This window comes from Schistocerca serialis, chromosome 1 (assembly GCF_023864345.2).
Source record: "Schistocerca serialis cubense isolate TAMUIC-IGC-003099 chromosome 1, iqSchSeri2.2, whole genome shotgun sequence".
Classification (NCBI taxonomy): domain Eukaryota; kingdom Metazoa; phylum Arthropoda; class Insecta; order Orthoptera; family Acrididae; genus Schistocerca; species Schistocerca serialis.
In genome coordinates, this window is record NC_064638.1 from 518,754,051 (window position 1) to 518,776,768 (window position 22,718).

General features: G+C 40.3%; 1 protein-coding gene across 3 annotated transcripts in view; it reads left to right on the forward strand.

The window, feature by feature from the left end:
- The window catches only part of LOC126474316 (probable ATP-dependent RNA helicase DDX60), a 228,203-nt gene that overhangs the window by 22,312 nt on the left and 183,173 nt on the right, over nt 1-22,718 (forward strand). For 2 of the 3 annotated variants that reach the window (XM_050101792.1, XM_050101785.1), the window contains exon 2: nt 15,611-15,707. The exons of the other annotated variant lie outside the window; for it this stretch is intronic. In XM_050101792.1, coding sequence (XP_049957749.1) covers nt 15,644-15,707 — 64 coding nt within the window. In that variant the 5' untranslated portion in view covers nt 15,611-15,643. The remainder of the gene's footprint in view (nt 1-15,610; nt 15,708-22,718) is intronic. 3 annotated transcript variants of the gene reach the window in all.

Genomic DNA, 22,718 nt, shown 5'->3' on the forward strand with positions numbered 1-22,718 from the left:
ATAATATATCAAGATAATTTTCAGGGTTATTTATGTGCGTATTTTACTTATGGTAATAGTGTAGCTTTGAACATGTGTGTCTTGGAAATGGATAAAGATATAGAGAAAATTTTCAAGGTTGTGTGAGATCTGGATCTTAGGAATATTGTAATGTTCTGATGACTTAAAATGTGGTTGTGGGTTATACTGATTTATTTCCCCAAACCACCTTTCACTTCTTTACGAGGTGACTTATGTGGAATTTTGCAGCCCCTCTTCTTTATGGGATAGTCAGCTGCTGGAAAATCTCTTGAAGTCTTCTCTGTCGAATAGGGCTAGGCACAGGAACTTTTAAGCCTTTTTCTACTTGTAAAATGAGTAGACATACTAACTCTCCTTTTCGTCAGTTAACGATGTATTTGACTTTTCATGCACAATATAATTCACACTTTCAACATACATTTGTAACTTTCTGTAAGTACCCCATACTGTCAAACATTAGAAACAAAATGAGTTACAGTTAAAAGAAAGTTGGCTCGACTACCGTGAGTTTCTTAAAATGAATTAGAAAATACGTCTTGCCTCTACCAAGGCTGAGTCAAGAGTCTATAAGAGTACTTTTTCAACTATTCTTGTTTCACATAACAATAGTCAGTGACACAATAAGCGCAGAGCGGCATTTAAACTCCATGGTTCTTCATTACACACACACTAAAAGCTCTATGGATTGCCCGACAGGTACTTGTCGGTGCCGTTAGACTGCTGCGTCTACTTGCTTCCCATGACTGATTTTAAACCTGCACACAGAAACATGTGACGTTCAGTCGGTAGGATTTTACCATCCCACACTCATATCTAGAATATGGTGTGTTTGAGATGGTAGAAGGCTGAGTGGTTCTAGAATTTACACAGAAATTCTCGAATCACTACAATATATCACAAAAATTTCAGCCATTTGCTGCGCATAGCCATTTTGGAATCCTTGATTGTGTTTTGGTCCGCTGATGATGGCAAAAATATACTAAAAAAACATTTTTGGGGTATTTTTTGGGGGACCGCCCATGAACTGACAGTATCTCCATAAGTCTCATCAATCCCTCCATACACTACATCGAATGCAAAAACTGTCCAACAGATTTGCTCCATTTGCGTAACCAGAAGGAAGTGTATAATACTTGTACATTAATACTGTACTGTAGGATAGTGACACTAAGATGATCCTTCTGTTGTGTGTACAAATGGTCCCTAGCCCCAGGACTATCCAGAACACTTGACCCTAATCATCAATAGAACCCGAGGTATGAGCACTGGAAAATCCCATTTTGATGTGCAGCATTTTGGAACTTCTTCTTAAGCAAGGTGTCTCATGCATACCAATTAGACTATATTTTCATGGAACAGTCTGTTGGCAATTGTAGGGAATGTAGAGATGGTGGTAGTTGCTATGAAGAGAGTCAGTATTTAAACTAGTAAAATTAAGAAACTTGGTAAAGATGAGTGGTCTGCAGCTCGTGGTCTTGCAGTAGCATTCTCACTTCCCACACATGGGGTCCCAGGTTCAATTCGCGGCAGGGTCAGGGATTTTCCCTGCCTTGAGGTGACTGGGTGTTGTTGTGTCGTCTTCATGATCATCATTCATCCCCATTATGGCCGGAGTAAGGCAATGGCCTTTCACTTCCACTAGGACCTTGCCTAGTCGGCGGCATGGGTCTCCCGCATTGTTCCCTACACTCCTCGGAGTATGGGATATCGTCATCATCATCATCATCATCATCATCAAAGATGAGTGACAATGTAAGAAATACAGCCTAAAAACAATGTGTTTATCAACATCAGTTGTTGAGCTGTAATTTTGAGAAATAAAATTCATACAATTATATATTTATGAAGCTCATGATATGTAAAGAATTTTGTGGCCATTTCTACAGCATGGACCTAATCTCACAGTGCCTATTTTCATACTTACTTTTTGCATGCTTTTAGGTAGTGTACAAAAAATGATCTTCAGTTCATATAAAATATATTCATGATACTGTATTCCAAAAAGTGATTATTCTTTTAAACATGTTATCAATGGAGAATATTGTATCTGATCTGAAAGTATATAAGCAATTGGTCTTGTGCTTGCACTAGGAGCAGGCAAACTCATTAAAATATTTTCGTAACGGATCCAGCAACAGAAGCATGAAGTGGCCATGAATAAACTGAAGAAGGACCACTTGACGTCATGAATTTTATCTTTGTGTCTCTATGTTCTGTACAGATTTTCAGAATTTTTCAAACCACCATTGTTTATTATAGATAGCTGCAATGAACCTGTATTCTTTAATAATGATAGATGCCTTGTTTTGAGGGTCAAGATGAACATGTATGAATTTAGTAGATGATGAAACACATTTATTAGCAAACTGCTTTGATTCACTGGTTTGAAAACATGATTGATCCAGGAATGGTAGAACCAGTTTCATATCATTTTTGCAACTTGTTTGTGAATTTTGTTATCTCTTCTCATGTAGTATAAAATGTTTGTATCTGTGGAATATGAGTTTTGGCAAACGTAAACTGATCTTTGGACTTAAAGTGTGACTGTCATATGGACACTGGAAACCTGATCTTGTGGTTAAACATTTAATTATAGCATCAACTCCCATCACATGCATTTTTGCCTTGACTAGTGCAAAAAATTCCTTTATGCAGTAACTCCATTATCTTTCTTATGATGGCACAAATTTACAAAATTCTTAGTATTTAAATTGTACAGAACTGCTGTCATGGAAGTAAATAATGTGTTGGATGTATGGTATTTGCTCCTGTATATAGGTGAGAGCAGCATTCTGGTAAACACAGAATGTATTTGTATCAAGCTGCAAACAGTCACTTAAACAACCACATTGAGATTGCCATAATGTGATCTTCTATTTTATAGTTGAAAACAGCAGGATAAAGAGTGACTTGTACGTTCTGCCAGTGAAATTCTTGTGCAGCATCCAGAAGTAAATATACATAATTTTCTACAAAATCCACTGTAAAGATGCATGAAGTATCAGGGAGTGTCCTCTTGCTGGATTTTAAGTAGTGACTCTGAGATTTCGATATGTAGAAAGCATGAAATTAAAAGACAAAATTTTCCTTCTTGAGAGAGAGAGAGAGAGAGAGAGAGAGAGAGAGAGAGAGAGAGAGAGAGAGAGAGACGTGCGCACGCGCCCTGCTAGACTGAATTTTTCATAGTTTTTTCATGTATTCTTGATCAGCCATGTGATGTAACAATCATTGCAGCTTTATTGAAATGATATGAGAACTAGCAAGAAAAGAGAGATACCCTCCAATTTTTTATGTTGAAGAGAGTGACAGCAGGTATATGTGAATCAAAAATGAAGATGGTAATACCTGTGATTTTGGTGAAAAGAGTCCTGAAATTTGCAAAATGAAAAAAAAAAAAAAATCTTTAGAAACAGTATTCATTAAAAATTTGTAAATATTTGTATGCATAATTCCAGCATTTTTATAATTTTATATTAAGCCACCGTGTTTCTCGTCAGTTTGTAAAAATGACTTACATTTCAAAATGGTCTTCTAACTATAATTTTGATCGAATAATTCTGGAAAAATATATTTTAACCCTCTTCCATTATGTACATACTTATACCAAATTTTGACTAACAACTGTGATACGAGGTCAAGGGCCAGTGCGTGATTTCGGGTGAAGTAGGCCAACTACAAGAAAAGAGACTGCTCTTCCCAAGTGTTTTGCTGCTCACATAAGTGGTTCTGTAAATGCAACAGTTTTTATTCTGATAGCATGGTCTAAGTCAGCTTAACTATGGAAGTGTCTTATACGGATTGTAATGATTTTGTTGGGGTACATGCCCTCTGATTTAATCATATATCATGTTTCATCGCCTGCAGAATCCCATTTCATGCAGTGACCACCACACACAACATGATCTACCAATTTTCATTTGAAGTTAAATCACACTGAAACATCATTTTTGTATCCTGTAAGAGAGAAACATTACCCCCTTTTTTCCAAAATGTGAAGCAAGTACATATGGATTTCAATATGAATGATACAGTGGCTGTCATAGAATGCTGAAACATTTTTCTTAATAAATGTTGTATACTGAATACAAAGGTGAAGGTAAGCAGTGGAACATCGCCAGTACTGTTGTTTGCTAACAGGATTGTGCGACGAAGCAAGCTGGGATATTTTTACTTCCCCTCTTGTGTTGCCATCTGCCTCCGTAAATAAAATTCATTTTTTCAATTTTAACTAATTACCATTAACATATGTAAATATAATCTGCATTTTCATAAAAGAGAAAAATTGGTCCTTAGTTTTAAAGAATATAACACCAGATGTAATTTTGTGCTTAGATTTATGTATGTAATTGATTTTCTAATTTATTTTGACTATTCATAGTTAGTATCTTTTTTTGTAGGGTGAAAACAGTAATTGTTTCATAACTTAAATTCTAGTGCTGACATATAAACGAATATAAATTCTGTACTAATTATAAACATTTGGAGGAACAACTAATAGTATTCTAAAGCATCTATTTGGTTCTATTTGAAAACATGTTAGCAAAACCAGCCCTTAAATAATTCCAAAGTAGTTAACAGTTTCATCAACAGTATTGTTTCCACAACTATATATATGTTAATTTCATCATTTAAACAAATAATTTGGCCGAAACCTTGTAGTAGAAGAAACTGTTAAAAGGAACGAATTTTTCGATGTATTCAGTTAATTTAATTAGTTAAGTTTTAATTGCAATTTCTGTAAATTAAACTTTGAACAATGTGTAGTTCCAGCACCCATTATTGTGAGGGTATATAAGGACCCAGTTTCTGGTCACGAGACAGTAAGTCCCTGGCCGAATTTCAGACGAGGAACCTGTGTTGGTTAGAACGACAACAATGAATCAACTTAACAGTGAATAAGTGTTACATCAATTGGCTGTGTGTAAAAACAAGGACATTTTCTGTTTCCATATGTACCTGTACCTGCTTATTCTTCAAGAACAGTGAACTTCATGGCTAGACTTTTACTGCTAGTAGATATTCAACAGTTAACTATGGTAGCGGTATGTGGATGTTCACCTGCAACCTATAACTGAGGCTTATCGAAATTTAAACAGTAGTGCATTAGCCACATAACTGTGTAATATTGGGGGTTGTGAAAAGTGAAAGTAAAAGACAGTGAAAAGCAACTGTGCCTCTGTCAGCTACATCATTTAAAGTAGTCTGTGTTGTACTTCCAAAACCCATCTTTCAGCCAGTGTAGCAGCGCACTACATCGACATCGAGAACAGCAAATGAAGAAAGAAACAAAGTAGATGAACCGCTACAATTGCATAGCTGTCACCTTTCCACCACCAGTTCATTACACACCGTATGATTATACATCTTCTTTATGAAGCATTGGCTCCTTGCTTCAATTTATTCTAAACTAGCATTTTATTTCAGACTTTGCCTACATGTACATATATCACGTATATTACACTCATATCACCCTCCCCCTCTCTTTCTATCCATCTCCTCATCTGCCCTCTTTCTGTCCGTCACCTCCTCCCCATCTCTATTCCATCTCCTCTCCCTCCAACACCTCCTCACCCGTCTCTCTGTCCATCTCTTCTTCCCCTCTCTTTATCTCCTCCTCCCACTCTGTCTGTCTGAATACTCTTCCCACCTGTCTCTGTCCATATACTCTCCCTCTTTCTATCCATCTCTCCCCCCCCCTCCCCCCCCCCCCCCTCTGCGCATTTTCTGTCACTCTATTTTTATTTTCAATACCACCACCACAATGGAAGCTGGTTCTTAACACCACTGTACTTGTGATTACAAAGACTTTCCTGGCATAATAATTGATAATATTCTTCTCGGGTGTGCAGCTGGATCATAACGTCATCTTGACACAATATTTCAGCGGTCCAACTGGCCGCCATCTTCAGGTGAGAGTGCTGGTACACGATCTCGCCGGAACTGACTTCTCAGCGCAAGCGGCGGCCCCTATAGAGACCGCAGAAGGCCCACAATGCGTACGTGAGAAGGTGCCGTAACTGCCCTCTAGTGCAAGTAAACATACCGCGCCGCCAGTGGTGGAAACAGGCGAAATCGAGATATCGCTATCAAAAATTAAAAATTATTCCGACGATCGAAACACAGACTGTTGTTTTTTAATGTCTGATAACACCGGGTTCCAAGTTTTACTTAGAAGGTAACCCTTGTCTGTATGAATAAGATTATCAGATAAACGAATCTCTATTGTTTCCATCCCTCGCTACACCATGGGAGGAATGTAGGGCTTCAGAAAGAAGAGAGCCATATGCGCCTTGGTATTTAGTCTGTAGCAGAATGGACGGGGACTCCTTTCTACCTGTGAAGCCTCAGGTTTTTGTTGAACATGTTGAGGATAAGTTTGGGGAAGTGACAGCGCAGTCCAAGATGAGAAGCGGTGCAGTCTTCATTCAGACAACATCCCCAACGCAATCCTGCACATTACTGGCTGGGTTATATTCCTGTTTACGTCACCCCCCCATGAAAGCCTCAGCGTGGTCCAGGGGATTACTTTCCATCGTGACGTCCTCTTGCAGTCTGATGATGAGCTCCATGCCAATCTAGGATGGCGGAGTGTTCATTTCATTCTGGCACAGTTGCAGGAGACCCAAAGACAACAGGGTTGCTACCAGTGACTTCCTCTAGGCATTTGAGGGTGATTCATTGTCTGAAAAGGTCAAGGTGATCGTTTACCGCTGTGATGTTAACCATACTTCTCTCCCCCTATGTGGTGCTACAAGTGCTGTAAATTCAGGCACATGTCTTCGTCGAGACTGTGGACATGCACTGCATCCAGATACTCTGTGTGCGCCTTCTTCCACTTGTATCAGCTGCGGAGAGCAGCACTTCCCCTGCTCACCAGACTGCACCGTACTCCAAAAGGAGCAGAAAATCATGGAGTACAGGACCCTGGACCAGTTGACTTACCAACAGGTTAAATGTAAATTTGAACAATTACACCCCATTCGGTTGATGTCCTCATAGGTTGCAGCTGCATTTTACCATCGCCATCACAAGTACCAGTCGTACCACACACTGTGCCATGAACAGTGGTCCCTCTGGGCCTCCAGAATACATCTGCCCCTTATTGGCAGGGGGGAAAATCTCCTTCTGTTGCTCCCAAAGTACCTACATCAGGAGCAAGGACCCCCAAATGCAGGGACCTCCCCACTCCCCCCTCCCCTCCCACCCCCCCTCCCCTGCTGGAGAAGCAACAGCCTCCTCCATCTCCTCTCGTGCAGAAGGGGTCTTTTGGGACCCTCTCTCCCAAGGTGCCCACTGTTGCCACAGCGGACACTCGCCAGTGCTAAAGGAGCCAAAAGCTGCTGGACGAAGGGCTTCATGGTCTTCCTCCGTGCCTGAAGCTACTTCAGAGAAGTCCTCCCAGCTGGTCGGTAAAGAGAAGTGAATGGGCAAGCAAACAAAGAAGTCTGCTAAGAAAAAGGACCCTCTGGTGGCCCCAACACCACAACTCCCTACCAATTCTGCACCTGTGGATTAGGTGGAGATTTCAATGTCCCCTGAGGACCTGGATCTCACTGATGCCTCATCCAATAGTAATGGATACAAATATTCAATCAGTGGCAGCAGGTGACCCTGAGGCATAGCCTGCCCCTTTGCATGCTTCATGTCTAGTCAGCCTTAAAACATCATCATCCTCCAGTGCGACTGCTGCAGTTTTTTCCACCACCTGGCTGAGCTACAGCAACTGTTAAACTTCAACGTGCTTTCTGCATTGCCCTCCAGGAAACCTGGTTCCCGGGAATGCGGACCCCTCCCCTTCTTGGCTATTGAGGGTATTACAAGAACTGTAGTGACTATAATAGTGTGTTAGGTGGGGTTTGTGTCTATGTCCTGTACTCAATATGCAGTGAACCTGTGGCCCCTTAAACCCCTCTTGAAGCTGTGGCTGTCAAGATAAGGGCGACACAGGAAATAACTGTCTGCATATATATCTTCCTCCAGATGGTGCAGTACCCCTGAATGCATTGGCTGCACTGATTCATCAACTCCCTAAACCTTTCCTACTTTTGAGAGATTTTAATGCCCATAACCCCTTGTGGGGTGGCACTGTGCTCATTGGCCAAGGTAGAGATGTCGAAACTTTCCTGTCTAAATGCGACCTTTGCCTCTTAAATACTGGGGCCCCCACACATTTCAATGTGGCTCATGGCTCTTACTTGGCCATTAATTTATCCCTCTGCAACCCAGGACTTCCCCCATCTGTCCACTGGAGAGCCCACAATGATTTGTGTGGTAGTGACCACTTTCCCATCTTCCTGTCACTCCCCCAGTGCCATTCTCCTGGACGTCTACCAAGATGGGCTTTAAACAAGGCAGACTGGGAAGCCTTCACCTCTGCTGTCATTGTTGAATCTCCCCCACATGGTAACATCAGTATGGTAGTTCAGCAGGTCACTAGAACGATTGTTTCTGTGGCGGAAAACACAATCGCTTGTTCTTTAGGGTGCCCCCGGCAAAAGTCAGTACATTAGTGGTCGCCAGAAATCACTGAGGCCATTAAAGAGCGTTAACAAGCTCTACAGCGACGTAAGTGGCACCCTTCCCTAGAACACCTAATAGCTTTTAAATGGCTCCCTGACCACGTTTGCCAGCTTATAAAAAGATGGAAACAGGCGTGTTGGGAGAAGTATGTCTCAGCCATTCAGTGCCACATGTCACCTTCCCAAATCTGGACGAAGATCAAACATGTTTGTGGGTAGCAGACCCCAACATGTGTTACTGGCTCAACATCAATGGCATGTTATCTACCGATGCAAACGAAGTTGCCGAGCACTTTGCTGAGCACTGTGCTCGAGCTTCTGCGGTAGAGAATTATCCCCCAGCATTTCGCACCCTCAAAGGGCAGATGCAAAGGGAAGCCCTCTCGTTCACTGAACATCACAGTGAACCCTATAATGTTCCATTTACAGAGTGGGAGCTCCTCAGCATCCTTGCACATTGCCCCGACACAGCTCCTGGGCCAGATCGGACCCACAGTCTGATGATCAAACATCTCTCGTCTGACTACAAGCGACGTCTCCTAGTCATCTTCAACCAGATCTAGTGTTATGGCAGCTTTCCATCACAGTAATGGAAGAGCACCATCATTCCAGTGCTCAAACCCAGTAAAAACCCTCTTGATGTGGACAGCTATCGGCCCGTGAGCCTCACCAATGTTCTTTGTAAGCTGTTAGAACATATGGTAAGTTGGCAGTTGTGTTGGGTTCTGGAGTCACGTGGCCTACTGGCTCCATGCCAGAGTGGATTCTGCCAGGGTTGCTCTACCACTTACAATCTAGTTTCCCTTGAGTTTGCCATCCAAACAGCGTTTTCCAGATGCCGACACCTAGTTGCTGTCCTTTTGGATTTACGAAAAGCTTACGACACGACCTGGGGACATCATATCCTTACCACATGTTGGAGTGGGATCTCCAGTGCCTGCTCCCGATTTTTATCTAAAATTTCCTATTGCTCCGTACTTTCCATATCCAAGTCAGTGCCTCCCATAGTTCCCCCCATATCCAGGAGAATTGGGTACTGCAGCACTCTGTATTGAGTGTATCTCTATTTTTAATGGCCATTAACAGTCTAGCAGCAGCTGTCAGGCTGTCAGTATCATCTTCTCTGTATGCAGATGACTTCTGCATTTTGTACTGCTCCTCCGGTACTGATGTTGACGAGTGGTGTCTACAGAAAGCCATACACATGATACAGTCATGGGCTCTAGCCTGCAGCTTCTAGTTTTCAGCCGCAAAGTCATGTTTCGTACACTTGTGTTGGCATCGTACCGTTTATCTGGAACCAGAACTTTACCTTAATGACGATCCACTCACTGTAGTGGAGACACATTGTCTCTTAGTACTGGTGGCTTCCTCATCTCTGTCAGCTGAAGCGGAAGTGCTGGCAGCACCTCAATGCTTTCTGCTGCCTAAGCAACACCAACTGGGGTGCATATCGCTCTACGCTGCTGCAGCTCTACAGAGTCCTTGTTCAATCCTGCCTTGACTGTGGGAGTCTGGTTTATGGTTCGGCAGCACCCTCAGCATTGCGTTTACTCAACCCAGTGCACCACTGTGGCATTCAACTGGAAACAGGAGCTTTTAGGATGAGTCTGGTGACCAGCGTCCTGGTCGAGGCCAGAGTCCCTCCATTGAAGGTTAGGTATGCACAACTGCTTGCTAGCTATGTTGCTCACATTCATAGTTCTCCTGAGCATCTGAATTACCATCTCCATTTCGCATCCACAGCGGTTCATCTCCCGCATTGGAGGCCCAGGTCAGGGCTTAAGATTGCAGTTCGCTTCCAATCTCTTCTGTCTGAAGCGGAGTCCTTGCCTTTACCACCTATACTCGAGGTCCATTTGCGTACACCTCCATGGTGTGCACCTAGGCTGAAGCTTCACCTGGACCTTTCACATGGTCCAAAGGACTCAGTAAACCCCACAACTCTCTGCTGTCACCTCCTCTCGATTCTTGACGTGTACCGGGACCATGAAGTGGTTTACTCTGACAGCTAGATGGCTGATGGTCACATTTCTTCACGTATGTCCATGGAGGACATATTGAACAGCACTTCTTGCCAGATGGCTGCAGTGTTTTCACTGAAGAACTGTCGGCCATTTCTCGTGCTCTTGAGCACATCCGCTCATGCTCTGGTGAGTCGTTCCTTCTCTGTACTGACTTCTGGAGCAACCTACAAGCTATTGACCAGTTCTACCCCCGCTATTCTTTGGTAGCAACCATCCAGGAGTCCATCTATGCCCTGGAATGGTCCAATTGTTCCGTGGTGTTTGTGTGGACCCCTGGCCACATCGGAATCCCAGGAAATGAACTTGCTGACCAAACAAGTGACACAGAAACCGCTTCTGGAGATCGGCATCCCTGTAACTGACCTTGCGATCATTATTACATCGCAAGGTTTTTCAGCTTTGGGAGACGGAATGGCATAATCTCAGTATGTACAACAAACTGCGTGCCCTTAAGGAAACTACGAATGTGTGGAAGACCTCCATGTGAGCCTCTCACAGGGACTCGGTTCTCTGACGGCTCCACATTGGCCATATGTGGCTAACACATGGCTACCTCCTCCATCGCTAGGACCCACCTCGGTTTCACTGTGGCTCACATATGACTGTCGTCCACATCTTGCTGGACTACCCACCAGTCGCTCTGGGGTGGACTTCTAACTTTTCCAGCACGCTGCCTTCGGTGTTGGGTGACAATGCCTCAACAGCAGATTTAGTTTTACGTTTTATTTGTGAGGAGTTTTTTTATTGTACCATCTAAGAGTGGGCATTTAGCCTTCTCTCTGAGGTTGCCACCCTCCCTGCATTTTAACTCTGTCACACTTTCTTTGTATTTGTTTGCCTTGGTGCTCGTCTTTTCCCTACATGTGTTCATCTCATCTTGTGTTTTTGGGGTGGTCATTTTAATGTGCTGCAAAGTGGCTGGCTCATCCTATTTTATTATTGTGATCAGCCAGCCCAGACCATATGCTCTATGGTTTTAATTCCGCCTTCTACTTTTCCTTGTGGTGTATGTTTTCCCCGTTTTTTGTTCGTTCCATTTGTTTTCTTTTTAGGTCTGGTGTTGGGTGTTTTTGTACCTTGAGCCTTGCTTGCATCAGGTAAAAGGGACTGATGACCCTGTAGTTTGGTCCCTTTATATCCCAAACTAACCAACCAACCAACCAATCCAGTGGTTTAGGAGGATATGAGGAGCATACACACATACGTGCATTTTTCGTATATTTGTATTATGAAAATGCATGTCTGTTCAACATCCCCTAAACTACTAGACTGATTTCCACCAAAAGTGGTACACATACCACTTATTGCCTGTAAACAAGTTATATATATGGCATCATTCATAAGATTCATCATCCACATTTTCTCTGCTGTCTTGCCAAATATTTGAAATTTCGTTTTTGCTGTTTTGTACCTGGAGTCAGCCCATACAAATACTGCTCATCACATCTTTCATGCAACACCCATTGTCAGTGGGTGGTGTCTGTTTCTTTTCTGTTACAAACAAAATTACTTTTAAAGATGAATTTTACATGTCTGTTGGATAGAACTGTCCCAAAGTAGTGAACTGTGAGGTTTCTTTTATGAATATGTCCTAATATGGACAGTAAAACACAAAGAACAAAGAGTACTTCAGCAATGACTGAGCAGTATTGCTGCATGATGGTAAGTCAACGTGGATGAGAACAGAGCTATTACTGGTAGAATACTGGTTACACTTAGTGTTCTGCTGTGCCTGTTAATATACACTAATAAAACAAATATTGCATTTGACTAATGTGGGTGCATAAGTTTCTGCTTTAAAAATAATTTGGTTTGTAATAGGAAACAAACTGGCTCTTTCAGTTGACACTGGGTGTCATAGGAAAGATGTGACTGAGTAGTATTTGTTTGGGCTGACTTCAGCTACACAATGCAAAGACAGAAATTGCAAATATCTGTCAAAACACCAAGGAAAATGCTTGATGACTCTTTGGAGACACACAATAGTATATATAATTGCAAAACTGATCACATACCAAGTGTACAGGGTACTTCTTATGTTACTCTATTGCAACCAAACATTATGATAACAGAAACACTTTACAAGCTTTAATTACATAGACAACATTTCTGCAATGAACATGAGTTGAAGTCATATTCTTTGATATAGGCAATTATACAAGATTAACATTAATTCTACTAACAAAATTTTGGAGGTGTTTAGCTATATTTCCTGTTTTAGTATAAGGGATCTGTGGTCTTTAGAGTTTTTCTTAAAGAATAATTGAATTTTGTTTAATTTCTTACCACCATGTAACAGTAAGTTTTTTGCATTACTCTGTGTTTTGTGTTGTGTATTGCAGTGAGAGCATATCACATGGTGTTTTGGTGTTGTGGAGTTATTTTAACAGAAATTGTGGTAATTGGAGTAACAAACCAATATAATTATTATTACATTATAATTCTGAAGATCATCCTAGTTCCTAGTATTATTCCATCAGTGGAGCTGTTGATTTCAAAGAGGTGTATCCTACTTATGACAAATTTCACAAAGGAATAGATGTACTGAAGTTGTAGTTAATACGTCCACTAGAAGTTCAAACTAGGTACTATGTTCTGTCATAGAAAGTGGCAAAATTACTGTAGTTGTTTCTTTCTTACTCATAGAGAGCAATTTTATGCAAAAAAACAAACAAAAGAGAGAGAGAGAGAGAGAGGAGAAGAAATGTTTCCATGGATTTGCTTCTACTGTTCACTGCATAGATATCTACCATATAGGACATATATATTGGTTTCTCATGGTACATTTAAATTAAGCACTTTGGCTGCTCTTTCTTCTCCTTGTTGACTGTATTGGAATAATACAGTGCACTGTATTAGAATAATACACTGCACCATGCACTGTATGAGGGGGCACCCAAAAAAACCAACTGGAATTATCTTTTAAAAACCATGTATTTTCAAATCGTTTACAAAAAAGCCTTATCCCCTTCAAAATACTCTCTGTTACAACTAACACGTTTGCCCCACTGGTGCTTCTTCTCTTTGAAACATTTTTTGTAGTCATCTTTAGAAATGGCTTATAACTCCTGCCTTGTTTTTTTCTTGACTTCTTCAATGTTAACAATTCAGTGCCCTTTCATGCCCCTTTTCGTGTATGGAAATAAGAAAAAGTCACACGGAAAGAGGTCAGGTGAGTAAGGTGCGTGGGGCAGCAGAACCGTGCCATTTTTAGCCAAAAACTGTCAACAGAGATGGCTGTGTGTCAGTTGTGTTGTGGTGGAAGAACCACTCTCCTGTCTGTCACAAATCGGTTCTGAACTGAACTACAAGATAAGCCACTAATCTTAGATTAGATTAGGTTAGATTAGTTTTTCATTCCATAGGTCTGTATTGAAGAGATCCTCGTGGATGTGGAACATGTCAAAATCTTGGATAGTTGATCAGCTGTCAGCCAGTGGTAGCTTTCAATTTTTTTTTCAGTATTTTCGTCGATTCAGGCTGTTGATGGACGTCCAGGACGAGGTTTGTCATCAGTCGACATATCACCATTTTTAAATTGAGCAAGCCATTCGTACACTTGAGTGTACTTGAGCTTGGTAAGCTATTTTCAACATTGAAACAGTTTCAGCAGCATTTTTAGTGAGCAGAAAACAAAATTTCATAGCTGCACATATTCACTTAAACTTGCCACCATAAAAAATGAAACAAGAACAAACAGCACTATCAAAAACTATCACTGCAGATGAACAGAACAAGCCAGGTCAACAACACAGGTCGCATTGAACTGGCAATGAGTTGTGTTATACACACTTAGTGGCAGAAATGTGTACTACACACCCACGGCAATGTTGTTCCAGTTTTCTTTGGGTACCCCCTCGTATTTCACACATTCTTGTTTCTCAGCACTTTGTAACACCTTGCATTTACTTTTAGTCATTATTTTCAATGATGGTGTATGCTCTCCTGACAATTGGTTAACATGATAATCTTCACAGCAAGCTGACACACTTAATCATGAATGTTATTGCTTGCAGTGCATACTAAACAGGTAATAGTATGCTCTGCTCTGCTCTGTTTCATATGTCTTGTCAAATGATAAACTTAGAGTTTTTTTTAAACAGCCTGGATTTCTGTTTATTCTCTCCAGTAATAAGTACTCCTTTGAATCTTCAGCTTTCCGTTGTATGTCTCACATATGTGTAACATACATTGTTAATGGCAGTACTTGTAGGACAATGGTAAGTAATTGCATAAGTTGGAAGAAGAGAATGGTACAAGTATATATCTGTTATATATACAGAAAGCAGAGTGTACATATGTTTGGGATATCTTCCCAACAATTTCAGACAGATTTGGAGCAGAAACAGCAGTCGTAAAGAGTATCAGCACTGTGGGGTTTATAATCTCAGAGCACCAGTAGTCTCAGAGATATGGGCAAAAACTTTTTTTTCCCTTCCTAGCGTATAGGCTGCCCTGCACGACAGACATTTGTCTAGGAACAGTATCGGCCTGTCAAATCAACCTGCTTTGCAGGGCAACTTACGTGATACAGTTTTCCCAGTCCCAACATGTAGGGTCCCCTACATTAAAGGTATATTGTGTTGGAGTGGTATTGGCCTGCTTAATCAACATGCTTTGCAGAGCAGCTTGTACGTCAGATGCAAATAAGCTGAAGTGTTTAAAAAAATTGTTCACTCATGATGGTCATTCAGGCATACCTGACGAAAAGATAATTGCAACGCCAAGGAGGGGTTCTGTGACGTGTGTGAAAATTGGTATGCGTGTTTCGACATCTGAAAGATGATGTCTGTTAAAATTTTGCTCCAGTTGCATAAGAGTGGCAGTAGTAGTGCCACTATGAGGATGCAATCAGGTTTGCTTTAAATATATGCTATAATATTTGTGAGCAATAGTTACCTTTGACACTGGTCATGTTGAGTTGATGTTAATCAAGAATGCCTTTATGGGAACAAAGATGCCATTCTCAACACCTCTCTGCATTTGAATGAGGTCGTGTAATAGGGCTATGAGAAGCTGGATGTTTCTTTTGCAATGTTGCAGGAAGACTTGATGGGAATTTAGCCACTGCTGGCAATGGAAGATGACTCTGGACGCCATGTGGCACTACCATTGTGTTCGGTGGATGGCTCTGGCAATTGTACTTCCCTTTATCTTTATTTGCCATTGACCACATGTAGTGAAATAGGCTTTATAATGATGTCAAGATACATAAGAAGTTACTATATTAGTTAGTGTTTACATTACAAGTACAAATTATTTATGCTACATTAATCAATTGTACAGTATTGCAGTCATAGACTTTAAACTCAATTTCTATGTTAAAAGTCTCCAAGATTTCTGTAAGACTGTAGTATGGATTGTCTGTTAACTGTTTGTGCAGTTTACTTTTAAAATTATTGAAAAGTGTATTGAGTGCAGTAAGTGGTAATCTGTTAAATAATTTCAAACAGTTCACTTTGTGAGAGTTGCCTGTTTTTGTCAGCCTATGTCTAGGAATGTCAGTACCCTCTTTGTTTCTGGTGTCATGAAAGTGTACATTCTCTCTGGTGTTTTATTTTGGTCTGTTCTGTTTAGCATATATCAGTGATGCATAAATATAAAGATATATCACTGTCATTATTTTCATTTTGATGAATAAGAGACGACAGTGTTCCCTTGGGCCAACCTTGCACATTATTCATAGCACCTTTGTCTGCTTCAGTAGTAAATCACTGACATGACATTAGCGGCCCCATAGTAACAGCGCATAAGATATATGAGACTGAAAAAATCCAAAGTAAGCTGTTCTGTTACTCACTAGACCAGACGGTTTCCAGATGAGATAGGACACCCTTAATAACTTTTTGCAGACCTGATTGATATGGGGTTGCCAGTTAAGTTTGGAATCAACGTGTATTCCAAGCAATTTTACAGATTTTGGTTCTGCCTCTTTAGCCAGTCCCAACTGCAGATGCTGAGTTTTCTCCGGATTACATAGAAGTTTGTTAGCTGAGAACTAGTTTAGTGTTAAGGTCAGTGTGTTCTGTAATTTATTGTGTAGCTTTGATAGATCTCAATCTGTGCTGATTAAACCTTAATCATTCACTTAGCAGATAACTGACTCAGGCCCAACATAAGATGATAAATCATTAATTTCAACAATGAAGAAGAAAGGACCCAGGAGAGAGTCCTGAGGTATACCAGATGTGACACTATACATAGAAGAGTGTCTATTTTGAATTGACACAATTTGTCTCCTGTTATTTAGATAAGAGTTGATTATTTCTAACTGTGTGTTATTTATACCATAATACTTTTAGTTTGGTGAGTAGGATGTCAAAGGGGATAAGCCATACTCAGATCGCAAAGTTCAAGTGAGACTGTTTGTTTATTTTCAAATGCAGTTAATGTCTGATAACTATTTCAAGGACTGCAGACGTGATATTTTTCCCTTGTCGAAAACCATGCTGTCTGTTACAGAGAAGTTCATGCTTTTCAAAATAGTTGGTTAGCTGTTTGTGGAAAAATGCTTCAGATATTTTGGAAAAGGTTGGTACAGTAGACACTGATCTATAGTTGTCAGGGAGGTGTTTTTTACCCTTTTTGTATATAGGTATAACATTGGAAATTTTTAGCTGATCAGGGAAAACTCCAACTTCTGCAAAAAAGCAAGAGGATTGCAAATGAAGTGTATTGTCCTTTTTATTGTGTAGTTAGATACCCAATAGTGGTCCATGCTTTTTGAGTTTGAACATTTTCTAACAATATTTATTATATATGTGGGTGCAACTTTATGTAGCTGATCAGAAAGTATATCAACCGCTAGTATGTCTGACTGTTTAATTTGTGACTGTAATTCATTTACTGCAGTTGTAAAATATTTATTGAGCTCTTCTGGCTCAAGTAGAACATCTTGTGTTCGGTTAGAAGTATTTCTCATTTTATAATATCCCAAGCAGCCTTGAATTTGTTTGGGGCTCCTTCTATGTAATTTTCATAGGCAGCTTGTTTAGCAAGTTTAAGGTTGGCTTCGTAATGTTTTTTACATTTCAGGTAGTCTTTATAATAAGTATCATTTTGTTCTGTTCCACATTTACCATCGTTTTTGTGTGTTTTGTACAGTGAAAGCATCTTTTCCTGGATACTAGCAAGGTCATCAGTGTACCATTTAAGCTTTTTACCTTTTCTATTTGGTTTAGTACTGATACTTTTCATTGGTGAGCAAGAGTGCCGTAAGTCAGTATATGTCTTATGGAAATTATGAAATAGAGTTTCAACAGTTGAGAGATCTGTGTCATATTCATAAACAAAGTACCAGTTTATCTTTCTGAGGGAGTCTGAATAACTTATTACTCTTTCTGACCTCTAACCCATGTCAAGCTTGTCTTCTTATTTGTAACCTTATAATCCTTACCTGACTGTGTGCACTGGTATGTTAGGAGTAGAGGATCGTGATCCGCAAAACAGTCATCTGCAATGCTTACACTATGTAAGTCTCTTGAAAAATTAACTATAATATTGTCCAAACAGGCATTTCCACATGTCAGGCTATTGTTGGTATAATATAGATTTAGTAATCTGAGTAGGTTTAAGAATGTTTCTGTGTTGAGTTCCTTTGTGTCTTGCAAGTCAATGTTGACATCACCACATATTGCTACATTTGTTTTGAGCTTTAAGATTTTTCTCATCAGCTGTTCAAATTTCTTGAAAAATAAGTTAACATCACTGTTTGGAGACCTTTAGAAGCTAAAAATAACAATATTTTGGTCTATCAGTCTTATACAAGTAAATTCGCTATTTAATTGTGAAGAGTATGAACTTACATCTATTTTAGAGAATTGTATATATTGTCTGATAAATATTGCGGCCCCTTCATTTTTTCTTTCACTTCTACACATTATAGCCACCAGAATGTACTTGCCAGGTATGAACAAATCTACTTTATATTCTGTTATTCAATGCTATGAGACACACAGTAAATCACATTTTTTTTTTTTTTTTTACAAAAATGTTCCAACTCTAACAGCCTGTTCTTAATGCTGCAAATGTTGACTTGCAGGGTGGTAAGTGGGTCTACTTTACATCTATTTTGTTCCCTCTCTGAGCCATTAAAATATTGTTTTTTACTTTTGTGTGTTTTAATTTCCTCTTCAGGAAGCTTGTCACTATTTTTGGACCAAACCCCATAAGATTTGGTCCATTTCAGCAGTTTCCCTGTAAAGGAGCACCCAGCACAATTATAGGCTTAATAATGTTGGTTTTTTCCCCCAAAATATTTCTTCTGTAGCTTGTAAACCATGTGTGTAGCACCATACACTAAATAAATAAATAAATAAATCTTCTGTAACTTGGTTTATATTTGTGATCAGTACTCTTTTGCTATGATGATTCAGGTGCACACCATGTCCAGTGAAACTGTTCCTTTTGTAGGCACTAGTATCTAATAATTTTACATTTGTAAATTTAGCACAAAAATATCTCAGTTTATCATTAGTTTGCCTAATTTCTGTATTGACACATGACCAATCAGGCAGGTCATACCTGAGTGGTAGAGTGGCTACAGTAACATTGGTGAAGTGTAAGTATTGTATTACTAAGATCAGTTTCTTGATGAATCTGTTGGCATTGTTTTTGTTGACATCGTTTGCAGCGTCAATCAGTATTACACAGTCCTTTTTTGTGAGTTCGGAGCATTCATTGTTTATACCAGTAGTAACTGTGTCGAAATTTGCCCCTGGTTTTACTTCACTGTAAATACTTACACTGTTCCCGGCCTGCATTGACATTAGATTTGAGATGTTTCGTGTGTGGCTGTCCCCAAATAATTTCACCTCATGTTTCTGCGGACACTGCTGCACTTTCAAGTCGGACGTTTTGCATCTATTAGCAATGGAGTGCCAAACAGTTTTTTTCCCCATGGTATTTTGTGACATTCTTCAAAATCCAGTGCAGCTAATTTATTGGTCACAGTCATTTTGCTTACCATTTTGATTTTCTCGCGCACAATACTCGACGAGATGATGTTTTTTGATCGGTGCCATGTTTCCATACTTGAAGTGTGGAAGTCATTCAGATGGGATTCTTTTACACATAGTCTCTTTTCTAAGTTGCTGTATTTTTTACTGAGAGCAATGTACCTATTGTTTAAAGCATCGATATCACTCTGTAGCACTTTTATTATTTCGTCTTTGTCTCTGATGTTGTTTATGATTTCTCGTTCATGTATTTCCTCGACACAGGTGCAGCATGTCCAAGTAAAGTCATTCTTTACAAATTCTACAAACACTTTTGAGCATTTCTCGTGGAACCAGCGTTGACACTCTGTGCACTGAACTCCTTAACACACACTTTATACTTATCATCACTTTTAATTGCATTTTTGCCATGATAGTTATCACTAGCATTAACTGACACCATCTTGCATCTGCAACAGCTATTTGAGCAGCAGTTGTCACCACAGTGACACAACAAACTGTTACAAAGCAGTTAATTCAAGGACAGCTCTGAGCTAAATGTCTTGTAGTGTGCGTTGCACTGACTCCAAATTACTGTGAGTTTGAATGAGGTCATGTAATAGGGCCACAAGAAGCTGGATGTTCCTTCTGTGATATTGTGGAAAGACTTGGCAGGAATGTAGCCACTGTACATGACTGCTGACAATGGCGGTCATGAGAATGTTTGGTCACAAGAAGACTCGGCTCAGGATGGCCACGTGGCTCTACTGAGAGGGAAGACCATCATGTTTGGTCTATGGCTCTGGTGCATCTGCAGCAGCAATTTGAGCTACAGTTGGTATCATAGTGACACAGTGAACTGTTACAAATCTATTACTTCAAGGACATCTTGAAGCCAGATGCCCTGTAGTGAAAAATTCCACTAAGCCCAAGCCACCACCATATACGAATTCAGTGATCAAGTGAGAGCTCATTGGAAGCCAGGGTGGATGTTTTTTGTTCTTTTCTTTTGTGCTGTGGTTGTGCCTCAGTGCCAGTGAGGCCTATACGTTGGCTAGAAGGATGCGAGTTGAGCACCTGCAACAAACCTGTCAGTGTGCTAGACACACTGGACCACTGGACCTACATTTGGAGTTATGGTCTGGAGTGCAGTTTTGTATGACAGCAGGAATGCTCTCGTGATTACCCCACATATACTGATTGCAAATTTGTATGTCAGTCTTATGATTCGGCGTGTGGTGATGCCATTCATGAACAGCATTCCAGGGGGAGTTTCTCAACAGGATAACACTCACCCATGTACCACTGTTGGATTACAAAATTCTCTACCCAGTGTCATCATGTTGCTTTGGCCTTCTCAATCATGAGATCTGTTTCCAGTTGAGAACATATGGGACATCATCAGATGACAACTCTAGCATCATCCGGAGCTAGCATTAACCATCCCTGAGTGACTGACCAAGTGCAATAGTCATGGAACTCCATCCCATAAATTGACACCCAGCACCTGTACAACACAATGCATGCACGTCTGCATTCAACATTCTGGTGGTTACACCAGTTACTAATGAAACAGCATTTCGCATTTGCAGTGGCTTGTCTCACACTTACATTAACCTGTGATATTGCAGTTTTAATCACTTAAATATGTTACCTAGACAAATGGATTGCCAAAATTTCATTACTCTATATTACTTATTTTTTGGTGTTAAGATTTTTTCTATCAGTGTATAATTGTTTCGACTACCACACAGACTCCTGTATGGAGGGCATAATAATAGGCACCCTGGGCATAGAGAAGCAACTGAAATAGCTTAAACAAGTAAGTCTCCAGGTGTGGATGGGATTCCAGTTTGGTTTTATATTTACATTTTACTTAAGGATCATGAAGATAAGAGAAATTATGGCTCCTACAGAGTGATATAGAGAGCTGTTTTCCTCTTGCTTTGCTTGCGAGTGGAACTGGAAAGGATATGGCTAGTAGTGGCCCAAGGTACTCTTCACCATCCACCATACATCATATAATGGCTTGCGGAGTATTATGTAGATGTAGGTATACATCATAACTGAAAGAGCATGCCATTCCATTGAGTGATTTTTTTTTTTCCTCTGTGCAACTGAGTTTTTATGTACTTTGGTAATATCAGTACCACATAGAATTTATAACCAATAAAATGGCTGTATGAAGTACACAGTTCCGGAATTGATTATGGATGAATCATGTGGTTAGTTGATCTCACTAGCTTTCTCACCTCTGACCAGACATTCTTTGTGGGGTTTCTGTGAGCAGGCAGGCATATAGAATTGGAGGGATTTCAAGGGTGTGCCTGTTCTCAGGTGCCTTGGACTAATTCTTAGGTTTTCTCTGTGTAGGTACATTTTTAAAATTCTTAATAAAGGTGGGCAGTTGCCGTCAATGGTGTTGCCAAACTGGGATGTCATAGAGGTACTTTGCTGTTTTATTCATGCACGTATCAATGTCACACGCCTTTGTGATCATGCCACAGAAGGCCGTGCAGTAGCAGGGCTGAAAATGCGTAAGAACCCTTTTGTTGCATGATTTTAAACAGTCCTTAGTGGTTGCAACCTGTACACGAGTCAAATACCATGGTCATGCTGCTCTCCAAAATGACGCAATCACATTCATTGTGGATGCAACCCTACAATGTCCTTAGAGAAGAATTGAAAATATCAGCAGCATCAAAGATTGTCAAGAATGCCATCTATTGCTCGTTGTACTGCGAACTGCTATTTTCTGCTGCAAAGTATATGGGAATCAGTGCCCATTGAAAGGGGTAGTTTCATTGACAACCTTTATATCACCCCTTGAGCCCTTTTGATGTTGGTTCTGAGCAGTGGTGTGTCTGAAATGTTTTTTGTGGCCACTTTTAAGAAAACCATGAGATTTCAATGCAGGGTGTTGCACTTCTAACTTTCATCGCAACGGCGTTAGAAGAAGGGATGAAATGTGGGTAAGAGGAGGTTCATGACCTTCCCATTGTGTGACACATCCATGGTGGAGCTGGACAGAATTATGGTGAAATTTGGTGCCATGTGACACCATTAACCCACCTTACACATCACATGAACTGAGCTCTGGCATTTTTTTCACTTGTTTTGACACGTTGACACCTTGATGTTTGATGTGTTGTTGAGCCCAAGAGTGATGTAACAGGGGTGATGTTACAGGGTGCCACACTTTTGCACCTTTACAG